The sequence below is a fragment of the Somniosus microcephalus genome, unplaced genomic scaffold (genome assembly GCF_052327205.1).
Source record: "Somniosus microcephalus isolate GS21.2 unplaced genomic scaffold, FLI_Smic_1.0 unresolved_chr3, whole genome shotgun sequence".
In the NCBI taxonomy this organism is placed as follows: domain Eukaryota; kingdom Metazoa; phylum Chordata; class Chondrichthyes; order Squaliformes; family Somniosidae; genus Somniosus; species Somniosus microcephalus.
In genome coordinates, this window is record NW_028225181.1 from 22,665,226 (window position 1) to 22,680,744 (window position 15,519).

The following is a 15,519-nucleotide window of genomic DNA, read 5'->3' on the forward strand; positions in this document are numbered from 1 at the left end:
TCTATCTTTCACATTTTCTCCTTATTTTCTTATTTCTATCTTTCACATTTTCTCCTTATTTTCTTATTCTATCTTTCACATTTTCTCCTTAGTTTCTTATTTCTATCTTTCACATTTTTCTCCGTATTTCTTATTTCTATCTTTCACATTTTCTCCTTATTTTCTTATTTCTATCTTTCACATTGTCTCCTTATTTTCTTATTTCTATCTTTCACATTTTCTCCGTATTTTCTTATTCTATCTTTCACATTTTCTCCTTATGTCTTATTTCTATCTTCACATTTTCTCCTTATTTGTCTGATGTCTATCTTTCACATTTTCTCCTTATTTTCTTATTTCTATCTTTCACATTTTCTCCTTATTTTCTTATTTCTATCTTTGCACACACACACACCCCCCCCCCCTTCTTCTTCTTCCCTCTCTCTCATCCACCCACCCCCCCCCCCATCCTCTCCCAGCCTCACCACCCACCCCCCCAACCCCCCACTCACCCACCCTCCCCCCCACCTCCCCCAACACCCAACCCACCACCCCCTCCCCCCCAACACCCACACCCACCCTCCCACCCCCACACCCACACCCCACCCACCCACTCCCCCACTCCCCACTCCCACCACCACCCCACCACCCCCCTCACCCTACCCCCCCCCACCCCCCCACACCCACTCCCACCCACCCCCCACCCCCCCAACACCCCACACCCACCCACCCCCCACCCCCCCAACACCCCCACACCCACCCCTCCCCCACCCCCCTCACCCCCACACCCACCCCCCACCACCCCCAACACCCCCACACCCACCCTACCCCCCACCCCCCCAACTCCCCACACCCACCCACCCCCCACCCCCCAACACCCCACACCCACCCACCCCTACCCCCCAACACCCCCCACCCTCACTCCCCCCCCCCCCCCAACACCCTCCCCACACCCACTCCCCCCACTCCCCCCCATCACCCTCCCACCCTCCCCACCTCACCCCATACCCCACACCCCCCACCCCACCATCCCCATCACCCCCACACCCACCACCCCCTACTCCCCACCCCCACTCCCCCTCCCACCTCTCCCACTCCCACCCACCCACCCTCCTCCCCATCCCCCACTCCCACCTCCCACCTTCTCCCCATACTCCCTCACTCCTCCACCTCCCCACCTTCTCCCCATATCCCTCACTCCCACCTCCCCACCTTCTCCCCATATCCCTCACTCCCCCCTCCCACCTCTCTCTCCCCATATCCCTCACTCCCACCTCCCCACCTTCTCCCCATATCCCTCACTCCCACCTCCCCTCTCACCACTCCCATACCCTCTCACTCCCACCTCCCACCTTCTCCCCATAACCCTCACTCCCACCTCCCCACCTTCTCCCCATATCCCTCACTCCCACCTCCCCACCTTCTCCCCATATCCCTCACTCCCACCTCCCCACCTTCTCCCCATATCCCTCACTCCCACCTCTCCACCTCTCCCCATATCCCTCACTCCCCCCTCCCCACCTTCTCCCCATATCCCTCACTCCCACCTCCCCACCTTCTCCCCATATCCCTCACTCCCACCTCCCCACCTTCTCCCCATATCCCTCACTCCCACCTCCCCACCTTCTCCCCATATCCCTCACTCCCACCTCCCCACCTTCTCCCCATATCCCTCACTCCCACCTCCCCACCTTCTCCCCATATCCCTCACTCCCACCTCCCCACCTTCTCCCCATATCCCTCACTCCCACCTCCCCACCTTCTCCCCATATCCCTCACTCCCACCTCCCCACCTTCTCCCCATATCCCTCACTCCCACCTCCCACCTTCTCCCATATCCCTCACTCCCACCTCCCCACCTTCTCCCCATATCCCTCACTCCCACCTCCCCACCTTCTCCCCATATCCCTCACTCCCACCTCCCCACCTTCTCCCCATATCCCTCACTCCCACCTCCCCACCTTCTCCCCATATCCCTCACTCTCACCTCCCCACCTTCTCCCCATATCCCTCACTCCCACCTCCCACCTTCTCCCCATATCCCTCACTCCCACCTCCCCACCTTCTCCCATATCCCTCACTCCCACCTCCCCACCTTCTCCCCATATCCCACACTCCCACCTCCCCAACTTCTCCCCATATCCCTCACTCCACCTCCCCACCTTCTCCCCATATCCCTCACTCCCACCTCCCCACCTTCTCCCCATATCCTCACTCCCACCTCCCCACCTTCTCCCCATATCCCTCACTCCCACCTCCCCACCTTCTCCCATCCCTCACTCCCACCTCCTCACCTTCTCCCCATATCCCTCAATCCCACCTCCCCACCTTCTCCCCATATCCCTCACTCCCACCTCCCCACCTTCTCCCCATATCCCTCACTCCCACCTCCCCACCTTCTCCCCATATCCCTCAATCCCACCTCCCCACCTTCTCCCCATATCCCTCACTCCCACCTCCCCACCTTCTCCCCATATCCTCACTCCCACCTCCCACCTTCTCCCCATATCCCTCACTCCCACCTCCCCACCTTCTCCCCATCCCTCACTCCCACCTCCCCACCTTCTCCCCATATCCCTCACTCCCGCCTCCCCACCTTCTCCCCATCCCTCACTCCCACCTCCCCACCTTCTCCCCATATCCCTCACTCTCACCTCCCCACCTTCTCCCCATATCCCTCACTCCCGCCTCCCCACCTTCTCCCCATCCCTCACTCCCGCCTCCCCACCTTCTCCCCATATCCCTCACTCTCACCTCCCCACCTTCTCCCCATATCCCTCACTCCCGCCTCCCCACCTTCTCCCATCCCTCACTCCACCTCCCCACCTTCTCCCCATATCCCTCACTCCCACCTCCCCACCTTCTCCCCATATCCCTCACTCCCACCTCCCCACCTTCTCCCCATATCCCTCACTCCCACCTCCCCACCTTCTCCCCATATCCCTCACTCCCACCTCCCCACCTTCTCCCCATATCCCTCACTCCCACCTCTCCACCTTCTCCCCATATCCCTCACTCCCACCTCCCCACCTTCTCCCCATATCCCTCACTCCCACCTCTCCACCTTCTCCCCATATCCCTCACTCCCACCTCCTCACCTTCTCCCCATATCCCGTCACTCCCACCTCTCCACCTTCTCCCCATATCCCTCACTCCCACCTCCTCACCTTCTCCCCATATCCCTCACTCCCACCTCTCCACCTTCTCCCCATATCCTTCACTCCCACCTCCTCACCTTCTCCCCATATCCCTCACTCCCACCTCCCCACCTTCTCCCCATATCCCTCACTCCCACCTCTCCACCTTCTCCCCATATCCTTCACTCCCACCTCCCCACCTTCTCCCCATATCCCTCACTCCCACCTCCCCACCTTCTCCCCATATCCCTCACTCCCACCTCCCCACCTTCTCCCCATATCCCTCACTCTCACCTCCCCACCTTCTCCCCATATCCCTCACTCCCGCCTCCCACCTTCTCCCCATCCCTCACTCCCACCTCCCCACCTTCTCCCCATATCCCTCACTCCCACCTCCCCACCTTCTCCCCATATCCCTCACTCCCACCTCCCCACCTTCTCCCCATATCCCTCACTCCCCACCTTCTCCCCATATCCCTCACTCCCACCTCCCCACCTTCTCCCCATATCCCTCACTCCCACCTCCTCCCCATATCCCTCACTCCCACCTCCCCACCTTCTCCCCATATCCCTCACTCCCACCTCCCCACCTTCTCCCCATATCCCTCACTCCCCCCTCCCCACCTTCTCCCCATATCCCTCACTCCCATCTCCCCGCCTTCTCCCCATATCCCTCACTCCAACATCCCCACCTTCTCCCCATATCCCTCACTCCCACCTCCCCACCTTCTCCCCATATCCATCACTCCCACCTCCCCACCTTCTCCCCATATCCCTCATTCGCACCTCCCCACCTTCTCCCCATATCCCTCACTCCCCCCTCCCCACCTTCTCCCCATATCCCTCACTCCCACCTCCCCACCTTCTCCCCATATCCCTCACTCCCACCTCCCCACCTTCTCCCCATATCCCTCACTCTCACCTCCCCACCTTCTCCCCATATCCCTCACTCTCACCTCCCCACCTTCTCCCCATATCCCTCACTCCAACATCCCCACCTTCTCCCCATATCCCTCACTCCCACCTCCCCACCTTCTCCCCATATCCCTCATTCGCACCTCCCCACCTTCTCCCCGTATCACTCACTCCCACCTTCTCCCCACATCCCTCACTCCCACCTTCTCCCCACGTCCTCACTCCCACCTTCTCCCCACATCCCTCATTCCCACCTTCTCCCCACATCCCTCACTCCCACATTCTCCCCACGTCCCTCACTCCCACCTTCTCCCCACGTCCTCACTCCCACCTTCTCCCCACGTCCCTCACTCCCACATTCTCCCCACGTCCCTCACTCCCACATTCTCCCCACGTCCCTCACTCCCACCTTCTCCTCCTCCCTCACTCCCACCTTCCTCACTCCCACCTTCTCCTCCTCCCTCACTCCCACCTTCCTCACTCCCACCTTCTCCTCCTCCCTCACTCCCACCTTCCTCACTCCCACCTTCTCCTCCTCCCTCACTCCCACCTTCCTCACTCCCACCTTCTCCCCCTCCCTCACTCCCTGACATGAATCAGTTATTCATGAAAGAAAGACTTATGAAATGACACTGAGCGGCCTGCGGGTGGCGCTGTCCAGGGAGAGTATAAATACTTGGGCACGGGCCCAGATTGCGCAGGACATTCTTCACTAGTTCCTCTTAAGGACACAACTAGACCTCCATGTTGTAAAACAGTTGATTAAAGCCTTGTTTAAAGCTTAGACCAAGTGCCTAGTAGTTTTCTTACATCACTCCCACCTTCTCCCCCTCCCTTCTCCCCCTCCCTCACTCCCACCTTCTCCCCCTCCCTTCTCCCTCTCCCTCACTCCCACCTTCTCCCCCTCCCTCACTCCCACCTTCTCCCCCTCCCTTCTCCTCCTCCCTCACTCCCACCTTCTCCTCCTCCCTCACTCCCACCTTCTCCCCCTCCCTTCTCCTCCTCCCTCACTCCCACCTTCTCCCCCTCCCTCACTCCCACCTTCTCCCCCTCCCTCCTCCTCCTCCCTCACTCCCACCTTCTCCCCACGTCCCTCAGTCCCACCTTCTCCCCCTCCCTTCTCCCCCTCCCTCACTCCCACCTTCTCCTCCTCCCTCACTCCCACCTTCTCCCCACGTCCCTCAGTCCCACCTTCTCCCCCTCCCTTCTCCCCCTCCCTCACTCCCACCTTCTCCACCTCCCTCACTCCCACCTTCTCCTCCTCCCTCACTCCCACCTTCTCCCCCTCCCTCACTCCCACCTTCTCCCCCTCCCTCACTCCCACCTTCTCCCCATGTCCCTCACTCCCACCTTCTCCCCCTCCCTCACTCCCACCTTCTCCCCCTCCCTCACTCCCACCTTCTCCCCCTCCCTCACCCCCACCTTCTCCCCCTCCCTCACTCCCACCTTCTCCTCCTCCCTCACTCCCACCTTCTCCCCCTCCCTCACTCCCTTCTTCTCCCCACGTCCCTCAATCCCACCTTCTCCCCCTCCCTCACTTCCACCTTCTGCCCCTCCCCCTCCCCCCTCACTCCACCCCTCTCCTACCCCTCCCCACGTCTCTAACTCCACCCCTCTCCTCCCCCTCCCCTACGTCCCTCACTCCCCCTCCCCCACTCCATTCCTCTCCTCCTTTCCTCCCCCTTTACCCCCTCTCTCCTTTCTTCTCCTTCCCTCTCCCCCCCCTCCCTCCCAGCTAGCAGTAGATTAGTCGACTCCTGTCAGGGAGGGGGCTTCCCGCCGGCCGGCCGCCCCCCCCGGTCGCTCAGCGGCAGGAGTGGAGCCGCACGGTGTGGCGGCACTGCTGGCAACGCACCGAGCAGCACCAGCGGAACTTACAGCTGCATCGCTCCACCACCTCGGAGGCGGACGAGCGGAAACCCCGGCCGCAGCAGAGCAGCTCGCAGCCCTCCAGCCCCCGCGAGGTCCGGTTGCACTGGCGCCCGGCAGTGCCCAGTACGGCGCTGCCCGGCTGGTACTCGCAGTAGTCGGGGCTGGGCGCCAGGTAGACCAGGTCCTGGGCGCTGTAGGGCTTGACCCCTGGGTCCTTGGGCACCAGCACCGGGCGGGAGCTGACGCGCCGTGCCCGCACCTCCGTGGCGCCGTCGAAGCTCTCCTTGAGGGCGGCGCCCACCTTGCGGAAGGGGGGCATCACCTTCCAGCAGGTCCGCACCTCGCACGAGCCCGAGACCCCGTGGCACTTGCACTCCACCTTCATGTTGGCCAGGATAACCTGCAAGAGAAGGAGGGAGGGCGTTAGAGAGAGAGAGAGACAGAAACAGAAACAGAGAGAGAGAGAGAGAGAGAAAAACAGAGAGAGAGAGAATGAATGAACTGAAAGAGAAAGCAAGAAGGGCTTTCTATGCCATTAAAAAATCAATCCAAATAGAAATCCCAATTAGCATTTGGCTCAAAATTTTCAAATCAGTAATTGAACCAATTGCACTCTATGGCAGTGAGGTATGGGGACCGCTAACTCAACAAGAATTTGCAAAATGGGACAAACACCCAATTGAGATCCTACATGCAGAATTCTGTAAAAGTATCCTCCGGACTCAAAGGAAAACCGTAAACAATGCATGCAGGGCAGAACTAGGCCAATATCCATTAATAATCACTATCCAAAAAAGAGCCACCAAATTTTGGAAACACCTAGAAATGAGCAACCCCCACTGCTATCATTACGAAGCCCTGAAATGCCAAGAGAGGACCCTAAAGAAGAATACCCTCAGTCAACTAGTCCTGGGACTCAGTGAAGTAACTACTAACATTACTAACAATAACCAGCCCCAGGACAGTGACAGCGTAACACAAAGAATTCGACCCAACACAATCGTCCTGAAGCAAAAGGAAAAATATCTGTCATATTGGGCAGAAACAACAAAAACCCAAAGCAAACTCAATTGCTACTTGGCCCTAAACAGACAATACAACATGGCTGATTACCTGACCATGGTAAAGGATAGCAAACTGAGAAAAACCTTGACAATGTACAGACTTAGTGAACATAGCCTGGCGAAAAAGGTAGACACAGGCAGACCCGGCTACCAAGAGAGGACAGGATATGCTCTCTCTGCAGTCAGGGAGTGGTGGAGACAGAGATGCACTTCCTCACAGCTTGTAGAAAATATCAGGGCATAAGGGAGAATTTCTACCCAAAATTCACAAAAATATGCCCGGAATTCAGAAATTTGAATGACGACCAAAAACTCCCATACCTACTAGGGGAAGAGAGAAATTGTGTAACACTAGCGGCACACTATGTTACAGCTTGCCATAAACAGAGGGACAACCACTAAATATAAGAAAAGAGTATATATAAATTATATGAAAGTATATTTATACACTCAGGGATGTATCTGTTTATACACTGTATGGATTGATCTGTATTTTTGTGAACAAACATGAATGTTTTTCGATGCTTTGGCAACATAAGATGTAACTTGTCATGCCAATAAAGCGATTTGAATTGAATTGAAATTGAGAGACAGAGACAGAGAGAGAGAGATAGAGAGAGACAGACAGTCAGACAGAGAGTGATAGAGAGACAGACTGAGAGACAGAGAGAGAGACATAGAGAGAGAGAGAGACAGACAGCGAGAGAGACACAGAGAGAGAGACATAGAGACAGACAGACAGTCACGTCCTGACGCAGCCGGAGGGCCGTGGAGCAGGGCCAATCTCCGGCCGCCTCGCTTACCTTCCTTCCTGCCTCGTTGTTGTGCAGGTTCATCAGCGAGTGGCTGGAGGAGGCCCCTCGATCCCGCTCAGCCACGTCAACAAAGGCCTGCGAGAAGGACATCCCATAGAGCACGTTGTCAGAGCAACCCGACCACTCGAAACCTGGGAGAAAGAGGAAGCGAAAAGCCCAGGAGTGAGAGATGGCGGGGCGGAATGGTGGGGGGAGGGGAGGGGGGGGGAGTCAGACACTGACCTTTGACACTGGGGTCAAACCCAGACACGGGATGAAGGGCTCCTCTCTCTGATGTGGGGGGGGGGCAAGGGTCAGATGCTGACCTTTGATCCTTTGGGGTCAAACTCTGACGGTGGGGTTGATGGGCTTCTCGCTCTGATTGGGGGCAAGGGTCAGATACTGACCTTTCACCCTCCGGGGTCAAACCTAGACAGAGGGGATGGACGGCTCCTCACATTGATGGGAGTGGCACAGGTCAGACGCTGACCTCTGACCCTCTGGGGACAAACCCACTCAGAGGGGATGAAGGGCTTCTCGCTCTGATGGGGGGCAAGGGTCAGACACTCGCCTTTGACCTCCTGGGGACCTGGGGGGGTCAAACCCTGCCCTAGACAAGAGGCTGCTCTGTCTCTGAAGGCGGGGGGGGGGGGGATTGGTTTGGGGTCAGTAGGAGGTCAATCTCTGACCTTTGACCCTCCAGGTGGGAGGGGGGACAGTACTGCGTTTGACGTGCGGCGTCGCTTACCCTCTGCACTGGGCCCTCGAACCTTCCGATCGCAGCCACACTTGGGCAGCTCCCCGCGGCTGCAGGCGCGAGTCACGGCAAAAGCCACTCCGGCCGCGGCCACAGCGTGGACAAAGGCCGCCTCTCGAGTCCCTGCAACAGGAGAAACGCACAACCTTTACAGCACAGAAGCACGCCATACGGCCCCTCGAGCCTGCTCCACCATTCAGCAAGATCATGGCTGATCTTCAACCTCAACTCCACTTTCCCGCCCGATCCCCATATCCCTTAATTCTCCTAGATTCCAAAAATCTATCGATCTCAGCCTTCAATATACTCAATGACAGCCTGAGCCTCCACAGCCCTCTGGGGTAGAGAATTCCAAAGATTCGCCACCCTCTGAGTGAAGAAATTTCTCCTCATCTCAGTCCAAAATGGCCGACCCCTTATCCTGAGACTATGACCCCTGGTTCTGGACTCCCCAGCCAGGGGGAAACATCCTCCCTGCATCTACCCTGTCGAGCCCTGTAAGAATTTTATACATTTCAATGAGATCACCTCTCATTATTCTAAACTCTAGAAGTCCCTCATCCTTGGTCCCATTCTGGTACATCTCCCCTTCACCTTCTCTGCTCTAAAGAGAACAATCCCATCTTCTCGAGTCTCTCCACGCAACTGAAGTTCCTCAACCCTGGCACCATTCTGGTCAATCTCCTCTGCACCCCCTCCAAGGCCTTGACATCCTTCCTAAAGTATGGTGCCCAGAATTGGACACAATACTCCAGCTGAGGCCTAACTTAAGAACTAGAAGCAGGAGTAGACCATACGGCCCCTCGAGCCTGCTCCACCATTCAATAAGATCGTGGCTGATCATCGACCTCAACTCCACATTCCCGCCCGATCCCCATATCCCTTGATTCCCCTAGAGTCCAAAAATCGATCTGTCTCAGCCTTGAATATACTCAACGACTGAGCCTCCACAGCCCTCTGGGGCAGAGAATTCCAAAGATTCACCACCCTCTGAGTGAAGAAATTTCTCCTCATCTCAGTCCAAAGTGGCCGACCCCTTATTCTGAGACTGTGACCCCTGGTTGTAGACTCCCCAGCCCGGGGAGACATCCTCCCTGCATCTACCCTGTCAAGCCCTGTAAGAATTTTATACATTTCAATGAGATCACCTCTCATTCTTCTCATTCTATAGGCCTAGTCTACTCAATCTCGCCTCATAGGACAAATGGTATGTTGGCCTTCATAGCGAGAGGGTTCGAGTACAGGAACAAGGATGTCTTGCTGCAGTTGTACAGGGCCTTGGTGAGACCACACCTTGAGTATTGTGTGCAGTTTTGGTCGCCTTATCTGAGGAAGGATGTTCTTGCCATGGAAGGAGTTCTGCGAAGACTCACCAGACTGATACCTGGGATGGCAGGAATGACGTATGAAGAGAGATTGGGTCGATTAGGCTTATATTCGCTAGAGTTTAGAAGAATGAGAGGGGATCGGATTGAAACTTATAAAATTCTAACAGGACTGGACAGACTAGATGCAGGAAGGATGTTCCTGATGGCGGGGGAGTCCAGAACCAGGGGTCACAGTCTAAGGATAAGTGGTAAGCCATTTAGGACTGAGATGAGGAGGAATTTCTTCACCCAGAGAGTGGTGAACCTGTGGAATTCTCTACCACAGAAGGCAGTTGAGGCCAATTCATTAAATATATTCAAGAAGGAGTTGGATATATTTCTTGAGGCTAAAGGGATCAAGGGATATGGGGAGAAGGCAGGGACAGGGTACTGAATTTGGATGATCAGCCATTGAATGGCGGAGCAGGCTCGAGGGGCCGAATGGCCTACTCCTGCTCCTATCTTCTATGTATCTATGTTTCTAATCCCCCTCATCCCAGGAGTCAGTCCGGTGAACCTTCAGTGCTCTCCCTCTATGGCAAGTATATCCTTCCTTAGGTAAGGGACCAAAGCTGCACACAATACTCCAGGTGTGGTCTCACCAAGGCCCTATATAATTGCAGTAAGACGTCTTTACTCTTATACTCAAATCCTCTTGTAATAAAGGCCAACGTACCACTTCCTAATTGCTTGGTGTACCTGCAGGTGAGCTTTCAGTGCTTCGTGTGCAAGGACACCCAGGTCCCCTCTGAACACCAACCTTTCCCAATCTCTCACCTTTTAAAAGGAGGCCACTCGGCCCGTCATGCCTGTGCTGGCTCTCTGAAAGAGCTGTCCAATTAATCCCATTCCCCTCTTGCTCTCTCCCCATAGCCTTATTCATTTCTTCTCCCGTTTGAAGTATTTATCCAATTGCCCTTTTGAAAGTTGCTATTGAATCTGTATCCACCGCCCTTTCAGGCAGCGCGTTCCGGATCATAGCAACTCGCTGTGTAAAAATCTTTTCTCCTCCTCTCCCCCTCTGGTTCTGTTGCCAATTATTTTAAATCTGTGTCCTCTGGTTACCGACCCTCCTGCCAGTGGAAACAATTTCTCCTTATTTACTCCATCAAAACCTTTTGTAATTTTGAACACCTTTATTAAATCACCCCATAACCTTCTCTGCTCTATGGAGAACAACCCCCAGTTTGTTGAGGAGGCCATTTAGCCCCTCGAGCCTGTTCCGCCATTCAATGAGATCATGGCTGATCTTTGACCTCAACTCCATATTATTGTCCCCTAAACTGAAGTCCCTTATCCCTTCTGGTCAATCTCCCCTTAACCGTCTCTGCTCCAAGGAGAACAATCCCAGCTTCTCCAGTCTCTCCACGTAACTCAAGCCCCTCATTCCCTGGTACCATTCTGGTCAATCTCCCCTTAACCGTCTCTGCTCCAAGGAGAACAATCCCACCTTCTCCAGTCTCTCCACGTAACTCAAGCCCCTCACACCTGGTACCATTCTGGTCAATCTCCCCTTAACCTTCTCTGCTCTAAGGAGAACAATCCCAGCTTCTCCAGTCTCTCCACGTAACTCAAGCCCCTCATCCCCTGGTACCATTCTGGTAAATCTCCCCTTAACCTTCTCTGCTCCAAGGAGAACAATCCCAGCTTCTCCAGTCTCTCCACGTAACTCAAGCCCCTCATCCCCTGGTACCATTCTGGTAAATCTCCCCTTAACCTTCTCTGCTCCAAGGAGAACAATCCCAGCTTCTCCAGTCTCTCTACGTAACTGAAGTCCCTCATCCCTGGTACCATTCTGGTCAATCTCCCCTTAACCTTCTCTGCTCCAAGGAGAACAATCCCAGCTTCTCCAGTCTCTCCATGTAACTCAAGCCCCTCATCCCCTGGTACCATTCTGGTAAATCTCCCCTTAACCTTCTCTGCTCCAAGGAGAACAACCCCAGCTTCTCCAATCTCTCCATGTAACTCAAGCCCCTCATCCCTGGTATTATTCTGGTCAATCTCTTCTCCAAGGCCTGGACATCCTTCCTAAAGTGTGGTGCCCAGAATTGGACACAACACTCCAGCTGAGGCCTAAACAGTGATTTATAAAGGTTTAGCGTAACTGAAATGGAAATGATCTCAAACCAGTGCTTTGCACCCTTCCACCGAGTCAACCCAATCCCACCCCACCCCCAGGCCCAGCTTTCCCACGGGCGCTGACTCTCATTGGCAGGCGTGGAGAAGGGACTCACAGGTCCCCTTCTGTATCGCGGGCACTGCGGGACCCCATTCTCCGTTTATCCAAATGTCAGCAGGATATTCTTCCATGATGGCGTGGTGTCCCGATCCTGTCCTCCCCCCACTCCGACACCCCCAAGTATCAGGAACAGGAAAGGCCCAGGCTCCATCCCCGACCTGTGCTGAGTTAGCCTAATCTCACCCGGAGAGGGACTGAGCCCCACACACACGGAGCAGGAAAGGCCCAGGCTCCATCCCCGGCCTGTGCTGAGTTAGCCTAATCTCACCCGGAGAGGGAGTGAGCCCCACAAACACAGTGCAGGAAATGCCCAGGCTCCATCCCTGGCCTATGCTGAGTTAGCCTAATCTCACCCGGAGAGGGACGGAGCCCCACACACACACAGAGCAGGAAAGGCCCAGGTTCCATTCAGTGTCAGGCATGGTTCAGTTGGTATCACCCTTGCCTCTAAATCAGAAGGATGTGGGTTCAAGTCCCGCTCCAGTGACTTGAGCACAGAAATCTAGGCTGACACTTCAGTGCAGTACTGAGGGGACGCTGCACTGTCGGAGGGGCAGTACTGAGGGAGCGCTGCACTGTCGGAGGGGCAGTACTGAGGGAGTGCTGCACTGTCGGAGGGGCAGTACTGAGGGAGCGCTGCACTGTCGGAGGGGCAGTACTGAGGGAGCGCTGCACTGTGGAGGGGCAGTACTGAGGGAGCGCTGCACTGCCGGAGGGGCAGTACTGAGGGAGCGCTGCACTGTCGGAGGGGCAGTACTGAGGGAGCGCTGCACTGTCGGAGGGGCAGTACTGAGGGAGCGCTGCACTGTCGGAGGGGCAGTACTGAGGGAGCGCTGCACTGTGGAGGGGCAGTAATGAGGGAGCGCTGCACTGTGGGGGGGCAGTACTGAGGGAGCGCTGCACTGTGGAGGGGCAGTACTGAGGGAGCGCTGCACTGTCGGAGGGGCAGTACTGAGGGAGTGCTGCACTGTCGGAGGGGCAGTACTGAGGGAGCGCTGCACTGTCGGAGGGGCAGTACTGAGGGAGCGCTGCACTGTCGGAGGGGCAGTACTGAGGGAGCACTGCACTGTGGGGGGGCAGTACTGAGGGAGTGCTGCACTGTCGGAGGGGCAGTACTGAGGGAGCGCTGCACTGTCGGAGGGGCAGTACTGAGGGAGCGCTGCACTGTCAGAGGGGCAGTACTGAGGGAGCGCTGCACTGTGGGGAGGCAGTACTGAGGGAGCACTGCACTGTTGGAGATGCCGTCTTTCAGATGAGATGTTAAACCGAGGCCCCGTCTGCTCTCTCGGGTGGACGTAAAAGATCCCATGGCACTATTTCGAAGAAGAGCAGGGGAATTATCCCTGGTGTCCCAGCCAATATTTATCCCACAACCAACATCACTAAAACAGATGATACGGTCATTATCACATTGCGGTTTGTGGGAGCTTGCTATGCACAAATTGGCTGCTGTGTTTCCTACACCAGTAAATACACTTCAAAAAGTACTTCATTGGCTGTAAAGCGCTTTGGGACTTCGGTGGTCGTGAACGACGCCATGTAAATGTGAGTCTTTCTTTCACCCAGTGTGCTACTGAGCCCCACATGGGCACAGAGCAGGAAAGGCCCAGGCTCCATCCCCGGCCTGTGCTGAGTTAGCCTGATCTCACCCAGTGCGCTACTGAACCCCACACACACACACACAGAGCAGGAAAGGCCCAGGCTCCATCCCCGGCCTGTGCTGAGTTAGCCTGATCTCTCACCCAGTGTGGGGACTGAGCCCCACACACACACACAGAGCAGGAAAGGCCCAGGCTCCATCTCGGGCCTGTGCTGAGTTAGCCTGATCTCACACCCGGTGTGGGGACTGAGCCCCACACACACACACACACACACACACACACACAGAGCAGGAAAGGCCCAGGCTCCATCCCCGGCCTGTGCTGAGTTAGCCTGATCTCACACCCAGTGTGGGGACTGAGCCCCCCCACACACAGACACAGAGCAGGAAAGGCCCAGGCTCCATCCCCGGCCTGTGCTGAGTTAGCCTGATCTCACACCCAGTGTGGGGACTGAGCCCCCCCACACACAGACACAGAGCAGGAAAGGCCCAGGCTCCATCCCCGGCCTGTGCTGAGTTAGCCTGATCTCACACCCGGTGTGGTACTGAGCCCCACACACACACACACACACACAGAGCAGGAAAGGCCCAGGCTCCATCCCCGGCCTGTGCTGAGTTAGCCTGATCTCACACCCGGTGTGGTACTGAGCCCCACACACACACACACACACACACACAGAGCAGGAAAGGCCCAGGCTCCATCCCCGGCCTGTGCTGAGTTAGCCTGATCGCACACCCGGTGTGGGACTGAGCCCTACACACACACACAGAGCAGGAAAGGCCCAGGCTCCACCCCCGGGCCTGTGCTGAGTTAGCCTGATCGCACACCCGGTGTGGGACTGAGCCCCACACACACACACACAGAGCAGGAAAGGCCCAGGCTCCATCCCCGGCCTGTGCTGAGTTAGCCTGATCGCACACCCGGTGTGGGACTGAGCCCCACACACACACACACAGAGCAGGAAAGGCCCAGGCTCCATCCCCGGCCTGTGCTGAGTTACCCTGATCTCACACCCGGTGTGGGACTGAGCCCCACACACACACACACAGAGCAGGAAAGGCCCAGGCTCCACCCCCGGCCTGTGCTGAGTTAGCCTGATCTCACACCCGGTGTGCGGTGCCAAGTCCGTACCTGGAGGGACACCCTTCCCAAAGGCCTCAAGCCCAGCAAGGATTGAGCAGTTCCAACGTCGGTTCTGGAACTGCAGCTGGCACTCCTTGATGGCGATTTCGGCCCCACGCTTCACTGAATCCATTGCCCGAAGCTGCCTCTTGCAGATCTGGACCTGGGCCTCGACCAGGCCCCTCAGCCTCTGGCACTCCTGCTTGTTCTGGACGGCACCTGATGAGTTGAGCTTCATCAGGTATCTAAGTTTGGGAGTGGGGGGAAAGGGATTAGAGACGGTAAGTAACACTGTCCCATCAAAGACTCCCAGGGCAGGTACAGCACGGGTTAGATACAGAGTAAAGCTCCCCCTACACTGTCCCATCAAACACCCCCAGGGCAGGTACAGCACAGGTTAGATACAGAGTAAAGCTCCCTCTACACTGTCCCATCAAAGACTCCCAGGGCAGGTACAGCACATGTTAGATACAGAGTAAAGCTCCCTCTACACTGTCCCATCAAACACTCCCAGGGCAGGTACAGCACATGTTAGATACAGAGTAAAGCTCCCTCTACACTGTCCCATCAAAGACTCCCAGGGTAGGTACAGCACGGGTTAGATACAGAGTAAAGCTCCCTCTACACTGTCCCATCAAAGACTCCCAGGGCAGGTACAGCACATGTTAGATA

General features: G+C 56.2%; 1 protein-coding gene across 1 annotated transcript in view; it reads right to left on the reverse strand.

Moving 5' to 3' along the window:
• Positions 1–5,818: 5,818 nt before the first annotated feature.
• Positions 5,819–15,519, reverse strand: part of LOC147091310 (protein Wnt-4-like) — a 98,481-nt gene continuing 88,780 nt past the window's right edge. Inside the window, exons 2-5 of the mRNA XM_085976502.1 lie at positions 14,857–15,092; positions 8,510–8,641; positions 7,771–7,913; positions 5,819–6,303 (exon numbers count right to left, since the gene is read on the reverse strand). Coding sequence (XP_085832628.1) covers positions 5,836–6,303; positions 7,771–7,913; positions 8,510–8,641; positions 14,857–15,092 — 979 coding nt within the window. The 3' untranslated portion in view covers positions 5,819–5,835. The remainder of the gene's footprint in view (positions 6,304–7,770; positions 7,914–8,509; positions 8,642–14,856; positions 15,093–15,519) is intronic.